The sequence below is a fragment of the Haemaphysalis longicornis genome, unplaced genomic scaffold (genome assembly GCF_048455015.1).
Source record: "Haemaphysalis longicornis isolate Haplotype H1 unplaced genomic scaffold, Haemaphysalis longicornis Haplotype H1 scaffold_10, whole genome shotgun sequence".
NCBI lineage: Eukaryota > Metazoa > Arthropoda > Arachnida > Ixodida > Ixodidae > Haemaphysalis > Haemaphysalis longicornis.
In genome coordinates, this window is record NW_027526204.1 from 109,964,622 (window position 1) to 109,982,700 (window position 18,079).

General features: G+C 46.0%; 1 protein-coding gene across 1 annotated transcript in view; it reads right to left on the reverse strand.

Moving 5' to 3' along the window:
- Cc2d2a (Coiled-coil and C2 domain containing 2A) overlaps positions 1-18,079 on the reverse strand; it is a 57,011-nt gene that overhangs the window by 21,896 nt on the left and 17,036 nt on the right. The window contains exons 11-22 of the mRNA XM_077691645.1: positions 16,423-16,514; positions 15,111-15,251; positions 14,792-14,957; positions 13,120-13,240; positions 12,008-12,062; positions 9,620-9,712; positions 9,475-9,559; positions 8,970-9,123; positions 7,409-7,544; positions 6,067-6,181; positions 5,662-5,832; positions 1,721-1,819 (exon numbers count right to left, since the gene is read on the reverse strand). Of these exons, the coding sequence (XP_077547771.1) occupies positions 1,721-1,819; positions 5,662-5,832; positions 6,067-6,181; positions 7,409-7,544; positions 8,970-9,123; positions 9,475-9,559; positions 9,620-9,712; positions 12,008-12,062; positions 13,120-13,240; positions 14,792-14,957; positions 15,111-15,251; positions 16,423-16,514 (1,428 nt within the window). The remainder of the gene's footprint in view (positions 1-1,720; positions 1,820-5,661; positions 5,833-6,066; positions 6,182-7,408; positions 7,545-8,969; positions 9,124-9,474; positions 9,560-9,619; positions 9,713-12,007; positions 12,063-13,119; positions 13,241-14,791; positions 14,958-15,110; positions 15,252-16,422; positions 16,515-18,079) is intronic.

Below are 18,079 nucleotides of genomic sequence, written 5' to 3' on the forward strand. Positions count from 1 at the left end.
CAAAGCAATAACTTAACTATCGTCCATGATGTTCCTCAATGTTTTTGTTTAAATCATTTTTTTTTATTGTAGGGTTTAACGCGCCGACGCAACGCAGGCGATGACGCGCGCCGTAGTGGAGGGCTCAGGATTAACTTCGGCCCCCTGGGGTTCTTTAACGTGCGCCGAAATCTCTAACAGACGGGCGTTTTTGCTTCTCGCCTCCATCAGAAAAGCGGTCGCCACGGCCGGGAATCGAACCCGCGTCCTTGTGCTCAGCAGCACAACGCCTTAGCCACTGAGCCACCGCGGCGGGTGTTTAAAACGGAATACTGGTTCACGCTACTGAGGTAAACAACATTAGGTATCGCCCCACAGTTCGATACGATTCATCATAGCATACTTTTATTATTAACCTTTTCAGGAATGTGTAAAAGCTTTAGGTTCTAAGTCATATTTAAACGCCAGGTATTCGCTTAAACGAATATAACTTGACGTAAAATATCAGATTGGAGTAAACGCTGTTTTCGTAAATTAGTGCTTCGTGAACAGCTACAAAGCAATAGCCATGAACATTTTCTTTGTTTTTTGTTTTACTTTTATAGTGTAATGGAGAACACATTTATCGGTCCTTTAAATCATTTCGCGCTAGGTGGCGTTGAAAATTGACCGCCGTATTTTCTTCCTGAATTCCAGGGCTCCTTTTCAACGTTTTGCGCTCCACTAGCCCTTCCTCGAAACATCGCGAGAATAGAGCACAGTCGGCCAAATCTTTAACTGGCGTGTGCGATTTAAAGATTGTCAACACTCGTGGCCATGTCTCCAATTATCCATAACGGCTTCTAGAGGATGCGGTGGCCGCGGTGACCTATCCCAAGCAGGTTGTCTCTTCATCTTTATCATTAGCGCTGGAGTTTTTTTTTTCTTCTAAAGCCACTGCGCATGCCAAGGACGCTCGGCAGTCACCGCGAGGCACGCGCTTGGCATATTTCTTGGTATATTTTCTTGGTATTTTTTCCTGCAACCGCTAACCAGTAACAAGATCTCCTCTGTTAAAAATCAATCGCCACTTCATTTTGTAACGGTGGATGACCAGCGAAGCTGGAGTCCTGAGCCTCCCCATTACGACGACAGAAGATAAGTGAAATTGATTATTATGATGATGGTGATGATGATGATTGGATGTTTATGGCGCAAGGCCAACTATCAGGCTTCGCGGGCGTAAATTTTCTGTTCGAAGAGAGAAAGAAAAAAGAAAAAGAGAGGGGGGAGGGAGTGTGGGAGGCGGTTCCGAAACTTCAGCAGGCTTTCGAAAAATATCGTAGCATCGTCGACAAAAACAGCAATGGGTGGATTGAAACACGCCGTCGAGAAAAGTGAAATTAAAAATGGAGAGTGGTAGCTTGTCTTGACGACCGGGCCGCCACCCCGAGGAGCCGGAGGAAACTAGACACGCAAGCACTTGGAACGCCGACATAGAGAGAGCGGTGCGAACGTCGACATGGCCGAGGCGAGTCGCACAGCTTCAAACATCGCAGAAACCTTTATTGTCTACGTGTGAGGCTTCATTGATCTTAAAAATGATGCCTACTGATAACATATCTACTCAAAATAAATATTCAAGTGATGGGACGCATAAGTTCTCGCGCAGAATCAAACGATTTTCCACCAAAGTGGAGACAGAGCAAAAATGCACGGAACACTAGCCATAAACAGATCCGCTGTAAAAGACAGGTCTCACCTCTCTGATGGCGTGCGACATCCTCGCTTGTCGTGCTTCGATGGGGTCGTGGTGGCCCGAAAAGCTCTCCTCCTTGCGGGCCTCACGTGCGTAAATTTTCTGTTCGAAGAGAGAGAGAGAGAGAGAGAGAGAGAGAGAGAGAGAGAGAGAGAGAGAGAGAGAGAGAGAGAGAGAGAGAGAGAGAGAGAGAGAGAGAGGTAAGGAGGGAGGGAGGGAGGTAAGGAGGGAGGGAGGGAGGAGGTTTGGACTCCTTAAAAGAACCCTGCAACACTTTTCTCGACTTTTTCTAACTTTTTTTTAGATTATGGGTCGCAAAGTAGCTAAGCCAAAAAACTACTGCTTTATGCCCATCAGATAACTCATGAGAAACCTGCTCAAAACATTGTCTCTCTTTCCCAGTCTTAGCGTTTTTGGATAGCTGGAATTATGTCGTTAAACCGATGTAGCGGCTATTGGCCCGCTTTCGTTCAGTTGCAGCAATGTACGCATTCGATAGCCACTTCAAAAAGAAAGGTGTAGAAGCAAAGCAGAAGCGGAAGGCGTACCTGCTGCGACGAGCAAATCGCGCAGTTCCGCTCTGTGCTGGCGGTAACTGTAGCTTTCACAGTGCTTCCAGGCGCGAAGGAAAGAGTGAAAGCGTTTATCAGCAGTGTTGCAGAGTCCGTGGGTGCTCTCGCACCGGACTATCGCTACGCTTTGATTGCTTTTGCCATTTCCGCTCATACAAGTACGAGTATTCGGCGAAAACGGCGTTCCCGCTTAGCTAGCTTCGTTACATTGCATGTTTTTGCATTGTAAGTTAGGTGATGCTGTCCTTGGCCTCCATAAATGAATATTAAGTTTGCGTCGTTGATTTAAAAGAATGTTACTTTTTGTTCACATTCCCGGCCGCGGCAGCCGCTTTTCTGATTGAGGCGAAAAGCAAAAACGCTCGAGTGTACGAGATTTCGGCGCACGTAAAAGATTTTTGAAATGCTGATGCTTTATTGATGCCCTGTTATCTGTTGTTAGCAGTAAAGTATTCTGCACACCTTTCATTGTTTTCGGAGACCTCTATGGTGTCTTCTTGATGTAATGTGTATTGAACCCTCCTGTAAGGTGTGTTATTTTGTTCCTTGGCTGGGTTAAACCGTTTTCCATGTTTCTAGTTATGCCGATACGTCTATTCCTTCACTATTTGTTACTTAGGGTGCTTGTGCGCTATGTGGCTACTGCCGTGCCACATATATTGTATATCTGCATCACCATGTTCCCACCTGCATGGTCCTCCGTGACCGCAGTATACTGTAAATAAAATAAATAAAAATACCCAGGTGGCCAAAATTAATCCGGAGCCTTCCACTCCGGGCGCCTCTACGCCTGTACTGCGTCGGTGCGTTAAACTGTGTAATCAATCAATCAATCAATCGATCAATCAATCGATCAATCAATCAATCAATCAATCAATCAATCAATCAATCAATCAATCAATCAATCAATCAATCGATCGATCAATCAATCGATCGATCAAATAATACTTTTTATTCACGTGGTTGGTGGGATACGTGTGAGCGTGGACGCGTGCGCGTCAAAATGTTCTTCGCTCCCACTGGCTTGCTGGAATTATAAGAATATCGGTTAATACGCAGTTCTGCAAGTTTTAGAGTAGACTGGTTGGCTTCGCGCAGACTGGATCGCTTTACTGTTGTAAGCAACAACTATTCGCCCCCTCAGTTAACATCAACAGCGTAATACGAATATTCATATTGCACTTCCGCAGGGGGCGATGGCTACGCAAACGAAGACTCAGTATTATTTTACAAGAACATACTCCAGCTTTGGAAACAAAAGGCGTCACTTAATCAGCAATGCTACTCAAACTTGGTGCCAGGTTTTGCTTTGTCTACCTGGTACGATTGAAGTTTTGTGTAATTTTAACAAACAAGTGTTTTATTCCGGGGTACAACAATACCCCACCGACGTCATATCCGTCACGGAAATGACATCGCCAGAAAAAAAATTGGCCGCACATCTGCTCCTTTCGTGTGCAAATGTCGACGAAAGACGATAGTCTTTGCCGACATTTGCCAAGTAAGTGCCTCCCTTTGCTTTCACGCTCACCTCTCGTGCTGTTCCTCTTCCGTCGCGCTCATGCAAAGGTCTCATGTCTACTTAAATTTATCGCTGTCCATTGCTACAGGCCGGGTTCCTCGATGCCAGCACTGCAGTACGGCGGAGACGCGCATGAATCGAGGCGCCCCACTTCAACGTTTATAGTACCGCGTCGCCCTAGTCCACGTGCGTTCCAAGCAGAACGTGGAACCTATCTAGTGGAACCTTTCGTCACTGTTGGCGTTTCATTTTTTAAAAATGCTGCCAGAAGCTATGGTGGCGCCGGCGACAGCAGGCGACAGTGTGATTTTTTTTTCTGCAGTGGAAAGCAATCATTTCCACTGCATTTCATGAAAATCAAGCATCCATGAATTTTTTGATAGAGGAACACTGTAAATATACCTTGTGTATTAATTTTCTGTCTTATATTTGCGTAATCTCTTGTTTTTGTTCAATAATGTTGACAAGTATGAATATATAAACTGGACTTAGACGTTTAGATTCGGCTGTGAGTATATAAGACTATTGCGCATATTCTCTTTCGCTTTGGCCGGGTGGCTGAATCGAGTCAGACAGACAGACAGACAGACCAAAATTTCTGGGTTGAAGTGGCCCAAGAAAGACTACCGTCTTTAAAAGTTCCAGTGACGCGGCGGCGCTAGGTTTCGCGCCCACGATAACTCTGGCCATAACGGGAGGTGTCAGACGCTTTGATTGATGATGGATTGATTGTAGGGTTTAATGCGCCGACGCAACGCAGGCGATGAGGCACGCCGTTGTGGAGGGCTCCGGATTAATTTTGACCACCTGGGGATCTTTAACGTGCGCCGAAATCTCGTACACACGGGCGTTTTTGCTTTTCGCCTCCATCAGAAAAGCGGCCACCGCGGCCGGAATCGAACCCGCGACCTCGTGCTCAGCGTGTCAGACGCTTTGCCGACTGGGCTATGATTCACGCCTGCTTATCTTTGCGAACGCGCCTTATATCCGCTCATATAAGAATCTCTGTTCAGATGGTGATGTCGTCCTAGAGAGGTGAAGCGAAGTAGTGCGTTGGGACGCTATTGAGCGCCGATAGTTGGCGCTACTGTTGCGGGCCGCGAACTCTGCCTCTCACGTTCCACAAGCTGAGCTAGTCGCAACTCAACCGTCTGCCGTAAACGCCACGGAGCACGACCGAAGTGGCCGCAACTTTGCCAAAGCGACCCGCCAGCAGGACTTCGGTCTCCAAGCACACCCACAAGACAGCAGCCGACCCGCAAATCATGCTCATTTCGCTGCAGCGGACCGTGAATTCACCAAACGATTCGCTGACAAACAGTTCGGTTTCGTTCGCACGGTTTGCGAGCGCCTGTGGTTTCAGTCGAATTTACGCAATGCTCCGGCGCGTGTAATCCAGTGTCTAATTTTGGTGCGTCTAGCGGTGCCACACTGATGAAATATAAATAGCAATGTGAAAGTTCACATCGATGCAGAATCAACATTCAACTGATCCTGAGAAATCGCATTTCACTGTCGTGTTTTACCGATTTCTATGAAAGAGGCATCAACCACGTTTTTTTACCTTTCCCTTTTTCGCCCTCTCTTCTGCCCTGTTTCATTTGGGGCCTTCATGCCATCCTCTCCATTTCGGCAGAGTTGCATCTAGGCGACAACATGCTGGCAAACGTCTCTCTCTCTCTCTCTCTCTCTCTCTCTCTCTCTCTCTCTCTCTCTCTCTCTCTCTCTCTCTCTCTCTCTCTCTCTCTCTCTCTCTCTCTCTCATGCCTAATTTAATTTGGGCGGGCTACGTATCAACCGACCTGAAACAATACTCGTTGTCCGAAAGAAAAACAAGCCCTTCCCCTCACCTCCATGAGCGAAAGGGAGTACTCGTTGGACATGAGCGGCACCATGGTGAAGTCTCGGAACTCGGCGACTCCTGCGCTACGCAGCAGGAGCAGCGAGAACCGCGGGTTCCTTTCCAACTCGGCTTTGTCGCAAAACTCAAGGCCGGTGCCTTTGTCCTTTTGGTCGTGGGTCTGAAATAGAAGGGTTGCGCAATTATACGAAATTACCAAAATAAGTCGTCTTCAATGGAAGTATTAGGCACTGTGCATATAGAACGCCATTTTAGATTAAAAAGTATATGGAATAAATTTGTTCCTTGAATCGCGGGTATTGTGCTCACAAGGGACGTGTAACTTCAGCTGTGGCTGCTGAGCACATACAAGAAGGATATATACGCAATAGAGGGACAAGGAGGCTCTGCCTACCGAGCTGTCCTTGTTGCTTCCTTGTGGCTGCTGCGCGAGTGCCCTCAGCTTGGAGCGGTTCAGTATGCTCCCGAGCCTCGCTTTTCCACCTCGTCCTTGAGATGTTACGCACGACCTGTATTCGTGCGAATAATATGTTTGTAAAGATAATTTCCGTTGTGAACAAAGCGTGACAGAAATGTGAGATTACAGCACTGGCCAGATTCAACAACGTAAACATAACAAATCTTGTCCTGAGTCCGTCTGTGCACGTCACACCTCCTCAATGCTTTGGCGGCTGAGCCCTCGGCAGTGTTTCCTTTCCCTATAATCTTCCTATACCCGTGCCCTGGTATTTTTTCTGCTCCTTACGTGGCCCGTCTGTCGCCTGCCGTTCGCATCTGCTCTCCTCCGTTGCGCCTCATATATATTTGCTTTAGTTTGAATTATAGTGTCCCGCACCGTACGGTCGTCGTTTCACCTTGCTATGCTGAGCACTTTTGTATACATAATTCCCTAGACTATCACTACTCGTCGTCGTTTTTGGCTCACAGAAACCCAACGACATCATTTTTAAAATATTGATGTTTTGCGGGAAGCAAGCGTTTGTATTAAATATTACCTAAGCCACGTAATTTCTAGGACTGATTAGTGGTCAAAACTTAAGACCCCCCCCCAAGAGTTATGCTTGATGACTTATATCGGCCTAAAACTTGGTAGAACAATGTATTCTGCACGATAACTCTGTATCATACTAGACAACTATCGAGCAATTAGTCGTGAAAGTAACGAAATACCCCACCTGGCTAGACAAGTAAATAATCGTCACTTCAAGCGTAGTTCTAATCGCTTTGATATATTAGCCCGATATAAACGGACTCAAAAGAAAGAATACGGCACGACAGGCGCTATGCACAACTCTTTATTTGAGGTCGAAGTCTGAAAACAAAACATCGGAAAATAGCGCGAAAACGAGGAGCAACACGTGGATTTGCGTTGTTTTTTAGTAGTCCGTTGTCAACCAACTAGCTCCACTTCATACCCAAATTCCCGAAACAGGTTGATTTCTCTGGCGACGTGTCACGGTACAGGCCCGTGTCGGTGACACGTCTGTGTCAGAACAAGGCTTTAAGTGTTTGTAGCGACGTTTACTGGGGTAAACATACCCCCAAAGAGCCAATATTTCAAGAATTTGGTCCCAGAATAATCGAGTCATGAGTATCGCATGTGTCGCCGACTCCTGTTTTGCGTGTGTCCAGATTACGCTGACGTGTTCACAGCAGTTCCAAGAGTACCTTCTTCACTCCATGCTGTCCGCTGCCACTCCTAAAACGACTTGTACTTTCCGAAAGGCTTTTCTTACCTGACATTCAGTGATGCTCCGCTACGTATGACCACTTTCTGTCCGTTCGGCATGTCGGCCCACGCTAGGCTGCAGGTGAGCTCCCCGTTCAGGCTCAGCCACAAAGGTCCGGAGCGGCCGACCTCTAGGCGAGATCCTTGGAAAATTAACAGGAAAGGAGGAATTGACGTAAAGATACGGAAGTGTGCAGGGTTTTCAATCAATCAATCAATCAATCAATCAATCAATCAATCAATCAATCAATCAATCAATCAATCAATCAATCAATCAATCAATCAATCAATCAATCAATCAATCAATCAATCAATCAATCAATCAATCGATCAAATTTTATTTTCTTTGAAGTAGAACGAGGGGCAATCGCAAAAAGCTGCACTAGCTGGCAGCTTGACAAGGCGACTGCTGCTACATTCATACATAACTGATTTCCGCGATTTTGTTGCGCAGCGAACAATGTTCTCTTTCGTTTCTGTTCGACGTTTTTCGCAATTTAAACTCACTAGGCTGATTTATAATGTCTTTTTTGTGGAACATAGTTTTGCCGGCTGGCTGACGTGATTTATTTGTTTGTTCATATACATATCGGGCAATAAATTGGAATACAATATATATTTTCTTGTGGCTATGCCTCTACTTTTTACGGCTAGGTCACTATGGGAGAACAGTTGCGCCAGGACCGAAACCCGAAGCATCGACGTCGGTGGCAGAATAACTATTCATTAACGATAGCGGGACATAATAGGGAATTCAAGTAAAAAAAGCCGTCTTTTTGAACTCAGCCTAATTCACCCGCAATACGGTGCGCCAGATGGTGTGCATTCTTTCCCATCACTTGCTGAGGCGTTTTACGGGCCCCCCTTCCTTATTATTCGCCTTCTCTTCTCCTCGCGGACGCGAAGCCCGAACCTTGAACAAAGACTAGTCCTTGCCCGTGCTTGGTGCTGTTTGTCGCAAGTTCGCAATAGAATGAGGTACATATTCTTCATTGGGCGCCTTCGAAATCCTCGATCTTTTCATGATGTGGAAGAAAAACGGCCGGTGTTCTCTCTCCCAAATGACACACTCTGTTTAGCAGTTATTTAGGGGGTGGGGGGGAGATTGCGAGCAACATATATGCGCGTGCGTCAAAAACGTAAGATATAGAGGTGTATGCACTTCGCCAAATGTTACCGTAGCATCAGCTACAACTGATTCGTGCCTGTTCGTTCATTCATACCTACCTAACCCGGTAGTTTAAAGGTCGTAAAGTGCGGACGCAAAGGTGCGTGGAGGATGCTTTCTCCACAATTTCTCCGAGGATGTTGCCGCATCAAATCCTCCTCCACAATGACTCCACTTTCCCTTTTCGCATCCGTCCTCTAATCTGGGACTGGCCCACAATGTGCAGAAAGGCTATCACATGTAGGACCACCTTTGGGATGTCCGAAGTGTGTAGCCATCGGTTTCTTAATGCACGTTTGTTAGATTGTTTAGTGGTCAGCTTGTTAAGTCACCTAGCGAGCTGTTATATATGGGAATAAAAGCCCACACCTCCAGGCGCCAAGAAGACACGTATACCTACCGCAGCCCACGCCAGCGTGTGACGTGGAAACCACCTTATCACTCGCAAAGTGAATGGCCGTCAAGTGCGCGTTGGACGCCGTTTGTTCGCCGTCCGGAACTGGGACCAGCACTTCGGCCAGCCTCTGGGACAACACCCCTCTCGTCTCATAGACCTACGACACAAAAGAAAAAAACGTCAACCGAGTACTGCTTGACGAAATTGACCCAGTAAAATATACGCAACTCTAATGCGTTGTTTCAGTTGTGTCCTTGCATGCTGCAGTTAATAGTACGTCTGGGTTACTTCAGCTCCGAACGGATGTCACTGTGTTGTTCGCGGGGATTGTATACTAGTGTACATAGACTTGTTTATTTTTTTAACATGTCTATTCTTTCACGACATATTGGTTCATTTCAAGACTATGCCCGTTTAAACAAAAAAAACATGCGAAAACATACCGGACGAAAGTGCCATTATTTCTACATTTGTGTTATTTATATATGATGTAAACATGACTTCTTACCTCTAGGCTGATATTCCTTGGAAATTGCACAATTCTGAGCGCAAAGATCTGGCCCCAAGCCATGGTAAAGTCTTCACCGAGGGGTCTGAAGAATGTAGTTACCGAAACGTCACAATGACTTCAACAAGTAGAGTGAGATATTTACCTGGTGTCTGTCTTGCAAACTTCTTTTTCGTTAAACATGATTCTCAAGTGAACATGGGTTTTTGTGACCTCCTGTCTTCGCTGTTGTTCTGCGCTGTAAAATGTAGGCAAAACTCAGATGCGTCCAACACAGAAGCTTACGTAAGATATCATTTTACTTGCATCCTGTAGGTACATACACAGATACACCAGTAAGTGATAAGCCCTGGTAACCGAACTGGTAAGATGTCAGACATGTAATCCCAAGGTCGTGAGTTCGGGTCCCACAAAGGACTTGCGTTGTTCAGTGCTTGCTTTCAAACAATTCCGGAGTTTCTATTTCCACACAAAAAAAATAATCTAAAAAAATCAGCCACGTTCTTTCTGATGGCTTGCATTCTGTATATACAGATAGCTCGATATCTCCTGCTTCGCTGTTCCCCATCTCCTACTCTTTATCTCAATTGTCCTCTCTACATCTTGTTATCTGTCCGTTGATTCATTTGCCAGTCCGTCCAGCCAGCCACCCACCACTTAACACCAACCATGCCCAACCACCTGGCGACATTTCCTAAGTTCCTCTTCACCTAATGCTCTGCAGCTAAAGAAGGTGCACGCTTTACAGGAGCAAGGTTTCCCTGGAGGGAGGTTTTCGCGAAATTTTCTTCGTCACTTCGGCAAAACTGGCACCGATTTGCGTTCTCATTCCGCTAAACTTAATTAAACCGCTAAATGCTCAACCCAAGTTTTCAACAGCAAGGCTGCTCGTGGTCGAGGCTTTCATGGAACGAAATGTGGTAACGCGGTCACAGCGATGCGGAGAGGGCATAGCCAAGCGAGAAGGCGAGCAAGCGCCAAGCCCACATGCAGCAAGTCGAAAGAATGCTTGAACGAGGCGCTCATATAGGCAAATCTTTTCTAAACTACTAAATCTGGTGGCAGTGTTTACACTTGACACCACTGTTGAGCAAAAATAAACAATTACCGTATTTACCCGATTCTAACGCGCACTTTTTTCTGAAAAAGTAGGCCGAAAAATGGCATGCGCGTTAGAATCGGATACAAAACCGAAACTGCCGAAACAGCGAAAATTTCGTTCCACCCATCGCCATCACCATCTCAAGATGGCGCCAAAGCTTTTAGCAACGATTTTTCGGACGCAGCAAGCCTAGGCGCCTAGGCTTTTCCATCGGCGTTCACACAAATCGTCAAATCGTTTCACTTGCGCGCTTGATAACAGCAATGGCAGCAGCGGCTCGCACGCGTTCAAAACGAGCGGTCGGCTGAAGCGTGCACCTCTGGAGAAGCTCCCGGGATGGGCGTGCGAGGCGTGGGCTACGATCCGATCGATCATGGTTGAACGTTAGTTCAGAAGTGTGGCATCGCGAACGTGCTTGAAGGCACCGAGGATGAGATCTTGTGGTCAGCGGAGAGCGACGAGGAGTGAGATGAGTGAGATTACTTCGAGAAATAAATCGCCCGTTTCTCTCGCATTCGTTTTTCTGGGTCACAAAGTCCCGTGGGCGTCACAATCGGAGGTGCAAGTTTTTTCGTTTTTTTTTTTTTTTTGCCAGGAAAATCGGGTGCGCGTTAGAATCGGGGGCGCGTTAGAATCGGGTAAATACGGTAGGCATACCTGAGGCAAGACATCTATACATAAGGGATATTTGCATTGTTCTTTTAATTAAAAATACATGGATGCTTGATTTTTGCCATAGCAAATAAAAATATACACCGCCAAAGAAAAGTAAAGTGCATGCCCCCTCGTGGCAGTGTTCCAAGTTCAAAAGCAACAAAAAGTTCCGTAGACGGCGCGACCACTAAAACACGACAGAAATAAATTGGCGCGATCGGGAATCAATCTGCTGGGTTTGAGAGGCTCTATGAAGCTTACCCTTGCGATTAGAGAACGCCAGGCGGCTTCGCTGTTATCCTCAACATTCCTGACGTTAAGTCAGTGAAGCTGGGTAATTTTTTTTTTAATTCTTACTCTCCTTAGCTGCCATACCACACCGAGTAATGCTTACATTCTACTTGTAATAAAATTAACGAGTGTTAGCTCGGTGCCTTCTTAGCTCTCGGTGATTCACTGTGAGGTAACAGTGCGCGAACTTTTGCAGAGGGAGCCTTTCGAGCGGCATTTTTCAAGGTTTATGCTGATGCTGTTTACCCTGACGTTATATGTTAACCGTTTAGTAATAGAAACCAAAGTGCGTTAATGAACAACCGCTGCAACCGCGAGTGGTACGTATGTATTTGCGGAGCTGTAATCTACCGGTACAGGCTCATTTTTTTTCAAACACAAACTAAACAAACACTGTTTTTGTCTAGAGTGCAAAAGTTCTACATTTAAAACGTCTAACCATAAAGTCCATAGACAGATAAGGAAAGGAGCATATGGTGACCGTACCTCGGACACTGGTGAGAAGGAGTGATCTTTCCTCGGACCAGATACGCTACATCAGCTGGAGATTTCCGGAATCCCCACCAAAAAAAGCAAAAATTATTTGAGTTAAAAATACACGCAACAAAGTTTGAAGTCTCAGCTGCTGGAAACGCGGCTTCGTTGACGCGATTCTCTATTAAGTAAGACCGGGGAAGTTTTTTTTTTTTTCTAATAATGTCACATTATATTCTGTCGTGCCACGATTGCCAGCGCCGCGTAAGACGTAATTAAATGCTTGTGCACCAATTTACTGAGCTATTTTAACGTTATCCAGAGCCGTCCAGTCAGCAGTCTAACATTTCTAGATCTTGGACGTGCAAGCACACTTCATGCACACTTCATGCTGAAAGGAACAGTCTGTAGCTGTGGAAGCATGTCTTTTTGGTACTTTTTGCCCAGAAAAAAAATGATACATGAGCGCCTGTGATAAACTCCCTACTAATATAACACGTGAAACGCGTCGCCACGCCTTGTACTTGCTTTGTCCTCCGATAAAGTCACCATAGATAAAAATATGTTCCTGTTTAACACTTTGCGACGCGGGCTGTATCCAAATCTGAAATGTGTACTTCCAAACATCTTTTTTGTATTTAGCGGTAGAAAATTGCTAAATAGTATTGTCATTTTTTTAACGAAGGTTCTAGTAATAAACACACTCAAACTACCGCCACTATTACTGCTTGTTGTGACTTAGAAGAAAAAATGCCGGGCCATCTCCACTAACGTGAAACCTGGTGAGGGTCGAAGCATGCAGTGTATAAAGGTATCCTAGACGCCTTGGCGTTTTTGACAACGGAGATGAAACCTTTGCGGGGTAGAGGTATTCAGCTTTGCTGGAAGAGTCTCTTATTTGAAGTACGAAGCTCTGTAGCGCGAGGAGTAAATGAGTGTCCCGGTGTATTTTTTTAGTACGCGTTACGTTCTAGCGCGAGGGGTAAACAAGCTTCCCGGTGTCTTAGTACTGTGACTACATGAGCCGACGATTACGACGACAGGAGACGCCGACAGCCCCAGCCCCTGAGGGGCTTCGCGCCTTAAAAAAAACTTGTATTTTCGAAGGTGAATGCCACACGCACCTGTCAGTTCATGCTGTCTTTCTGCCCTGTGATGAACCAGCTCAGCAATTTCGTCCTTATTGATCTCTGCCGGAGGACACGGCTTGTCTTCTGCGTCTTCCTGGCTCTCTGTGTCTCCATTCTGCAGACAGAACGACGTGTTGCAGACGCTCGCCCCGTAAGAGGGAAACAGAAAGTGCAAGAACAGCGTGTGCAGTCTGCTCGTGAACGTTCTCTTAGTACAAGCCAGTTTTTCGCGTAGCTGTATCAATACTGCTTTCTTGAAACACTTCATGACGCATGTCTGAAGTTAGGACAGATGGCGAAACCTTGTGGGTCGCCCATTCGGGAAAATTTATCCACTGAATATTACGCGTCTTGCCGCTGATACAAACTGCTCATTCTCAGTAACACGGTACTTTCCGCTTCGTTGAGATGCTTATCACAGTAGGATCAGTTCAACTAGGTTAAAGCGTGTCTGGCTGTTATGTAACTTGCCTGTTGTTCGTTTGTTCATTGTTCGTTTTAGGGTAAAACCCGAATTTACCCGATTTTTACACCCCGAGTCTGTTTCAGGAGAATCGGGTAAAACCCGAATTTACCCGAATTTACCCCGAGTCTGGTTCAGAAAAATCGGGTAAAACCCAAATTTACCCGAATTTACCCGAATTTCCCCCAAGTTTGTTTTAGAAGAATCAGGTAAAACCCGAATTTACCCAAATTTACCCCGAGTTTGTTTCAGGAGAATCGGGTAAAACCCGAATTTATCCCGAGTCTGTTTCAGAAGTTACGGGTAAAACACGAATTCACCCGAATTTACCCCGAATCTGTTTCAGGAGAATCGGGTAAAACCCGAATTTACTCGAATTTACCCCGAGTCTGTTTCAGGAGAATCTGGTTAAACCCAATTTCTCCCCGAATGGACCTTTTCAAAGTATCGATATGCACAATTGTGGGCTGGCGGTCCGCCGTTATCTACTAGCACTTGCGGGAAGCAAGCCCCACAAACACAGCTTTCAAACGCATTGAGTATTGGCATGACTCTACCGCTCGCTACCCCAAGCTGGCAAAAGCTGTACTGACATTGTTGTTCCTAGGTAAGGGAAGACGTGATGTCGACAGAACTCTCTCCCAGCTGAGATACGTTCAACGATCGGACAGGTTCCGAATGGACACCGACATGTAAATGATAATGCATGCAAACAAGGATGTATAAAAAAAAAATCGATGATCAGATCTTGCTGAATACAACGTTTATTTGCTAGCAGAATCAATGGTTTTTACTGTCAACATTACTGATTCATTTCCCAACAAACGCCAAATTTCGGAGAGTATTTGCTAGAAAACCCTGATGTCCCTCCGATTACCAGCTTGGAACAAACACCGATTCTAACGCGTTTGACTTAAGAAACTCGTGATAACTCCTGATAAAATAAACTTGGTGTAAAAGGACATTTGTAAATTTAACCCGAAAAAAACCCCGAATGTTCGAATGCGCTTTTACAAAAAAAAAAAACTGATGTCTTCCGCGCTATCGGTTTGAACAATAGCACCCGATTTTCACCCGCCGATTTTAAAAAGATATAAAACCCGGAAACGAGCAACCCTATACGCTAGCAAGGGCGCAGCTTTTTAGACTTGTTATCGCATTAACGTTTTTATTAAAAAAGATGATCATATCATGGAGGCATACCATTAGGCGTCTTTGTTGCTTCCAAATATGCAACTTCCTCTCGTATTCCATCCATTCTAGCTGCTGGAGCATGCTTTGTAGTTGGAGTTCCTCAGAAAACAGTTCGTCATCATCTCTTGATCGCTGCTTTGTTTCAATATCCACAGCCGCACTGTCACTGCACCTTCTGTCGAGGTAAAAAGAAAGCGACGAAAAATGTTGTGTGTTGTCTGGAAGAGAAATCAAGCCTCGTACTGGAATGCACCTTTGTTTGCATTCACCAAAGCTGCCGAGCAGTTAGAAGCTCCTGATTTCCATGTCAGTTTCTCGGTAAACTTACCTGCGAAACTTCAGGTTCACAGAAGTGCTCGTGTATCCCTGCGTTCTCCTCAGTTCCTCCATGTCTTCCCAGACACGTTTCATCTTCTGAACGATGGTCTTCAGCGTGTCCGCTTGGCTATCCGCTTTCCGACGCTGTTCCCTGTTCAGGTGATTCAACATCGACGCTCATTTTCAATATTTCTGTTGGCGCAAAGGCCCCTTAATTCTGATCAAAAGGGCGAAATGCACTACACTGCGTTCTCCGCTAGAGCCCTTTTTATACGGTGTCAAAGGGCGGACGCAAAGCTTGCAATAGGGCTGCGCGTGCGCCTTTGATTGGCACAATGAGAGTTGGCGCAATTGGCGCAATGAGTGTTGGCGCACTTGGCGCAATTTACAACCGCTGCGAATTTTTAATGCATCCCGACCACACGCACGGTCTTTTGACAGTGTTAACCGCCAGTTACGTGGCTGCTGTGTTGGTGGTGTATCGCGTGGTTGACATTCGCGGGGAAAAAAACATAATTGCAGAATATGTTTACGACGTGTAAATTATGCCACTAACTTCCTCAAATGGTTCTATAGTTACTTATCAGTTCTTTAGGGTCCACAAGGTTTGGCATCATAACGGCGATAAGGAAGGAACGAAGAAACTTTAATAACCTAAGGACAGCGTCCCGGCCTAGCCCTATTTGCGGCGACAGCCGTACATACGAGGTCATCTTCTTGTTTTCACTGGCAGGCCTACGTGCCATAGTGTCCGTATAAGCGTGCGTACGTAACAATGCGCCTACTAAACGACGTACCCGCTCCTCGACGTGCCAGCGTGCCGCAAACCTAAAGCTCTTATTTAGGATTCTCAGCGTCGCCAACATAAGCCTCAAAGAATTTCCGACGGGGTACTGTATACCACATAACAACAAGCTGCAAAACAATTCCGTGTGGAGATGAATACTATAGGAGAAATCACGGGCTTAGTGATTCAACGCAACTGTATAGACGCAACGGGTCTTCACAAAGTATTGATAAGGTTTAAATACAGTCGAACCTCGATTTAACAAAATCACCGGGACAAACGAATATTTACATTAAATGGAGAAATTCATAAAATGGAATAAGCATCATACCTATGTGCAACTGCGGCGGGAAATGTGAATTTGCTCGCTAAACCGGGTATTTAGTGCAATCCGGCAAATCGCAAAATGAAGGTTAAACCGTAGTTTTTCAAGGGCGGAACAGCAGCTGTCGCTCTGCTTCAATTACTTTAAAAGGTTGCTGGAAATAAGCACACATCCTTTTTCCATAAAGGTGATGTACACGAAGAGACTCACGTGATGTCCAAAAGTTTACGCTTGATGGATAGGAAGTCGTATTCACTGGCGTCCTCGTTCAACCGTTCTAACTCGTCCCGCAATGCTTCCATCTGAAACAGCGAATCCCGTATTAGCTTGGAGCCCTTGCATACTGCGGAAGCTCTTTCCCGCTGATCTCCTATAGTTATGCCTTTCTAGTTTATTACGTTTCGGTCTCGTTTTTAACAGACCCGTGTAATCTCACGCTCCTTGACACGTCCTCCTCCTGCTGCGTACCGACGTGCGCGCGCAAGTGTTAAGTACGAAAGTGTAAAAAAAAAATTGGATGACAATTCCGATACTCCCTAAGGCGAAATTTTAGTGCAGCGCGATTTGTGCAGTCTTCTCGGCGACGACGCATTTTTCTCTCTCTCTCTCTCACCCCAGGATTCTGGCGTCCGTGGCGCTGTTCCTCTGCTCGGGCCGCACTTCTTTCGTCTCAGGAAGTGATCACGTCATCGGCAAACGCACGATGACGCGCGCTACTGTGGCGTTATCTCGTAGTCCGTCGCCGCCGCGGAGCACGCCTCGCGCGGCACCCTCCACATGATAATGATGATGATGATAGCTGTTGGTTTCCCCTTTGTAGCAGGGTGATGACGTGTCATCCTACCAAAAAGGACTAATATGCCTCTCTCTTGGTTCAATACTAGCGCTGCTTAGGGCAGGCACAAAAAGCTTATTAGGCACAAAACACTTTTTTGTCCTGTTACAGGTGGTAACTGTCCTAGGCAATATTCCCCTCTCTGCTTTTCATCCTCCAGCATTCTGATCATCTTTTCGTCGCCTCGACAGCCTTGAAGCTAACTCCCTCTGTGCTACGCTTAAATCCTAGGGCTTCTGGAAGCCGAATATTTCCCTCATGTAGATTTGGATGGATACCCTCGCATTCTAACACTATGTGTCGCATAGTTTCTGTTCTTTTCGGCAGACCACGCATACCGCCTCATTTCGTGAATACTTCGCTCTAGCCTCAAAAAGCAAAGCACTGCCCTGGGAATTATCGTAGAAATTTTCCGTTCTGATTTCCAATTTCTCAGCCCTGTACATCTCTAACACGTTTTAGCTTCTATTTTTTCTCTCCATTTATTCGTTTCTATCTGCCTTGCCTCTTTTTTACCGCCTCCTTCCCCCTCACACTTTCGCTATACTCTCCTTCGCTTCTTTCCTCCTCGCTCTCTCTTTGTTGTCCCCCTCATTCTAACGTTTACAACGAGGCTGACGGCGAGGGACACCGCAAAACCAAGAGATGTGAATAACTTTATCAACAGAAGGTGCCCCTAGACCGGGGCTCCGGGTATGGAGCGGAACGCCAACTCTGCCCGTTCAGTCAGCTGTGACTAGCCTTGAGCGGTTGAGTCGGCCAGCCACTTCTACTTGGCGAAGGTGGCGTGAAGTATGGGCGGTATTCTGGGTGCAAGTGCAAAGTGTGTGGTATAAGTCCGGGTATTTCCCGCAGCGTGGGCATTGGGGGTACCCTCCATTTTTCGTAATCTGCGCATCATGTGATGAGTGCGAAGGGACCGGATCTGTAAAGGGCTGCACTCTAAAAATATTGATGAATGGCAGCTTGCTTTGATAGTGAGTAAGCACTGATAAATCGCTGCCATGTGTGAGGTATGCAAAACAAGCGTGT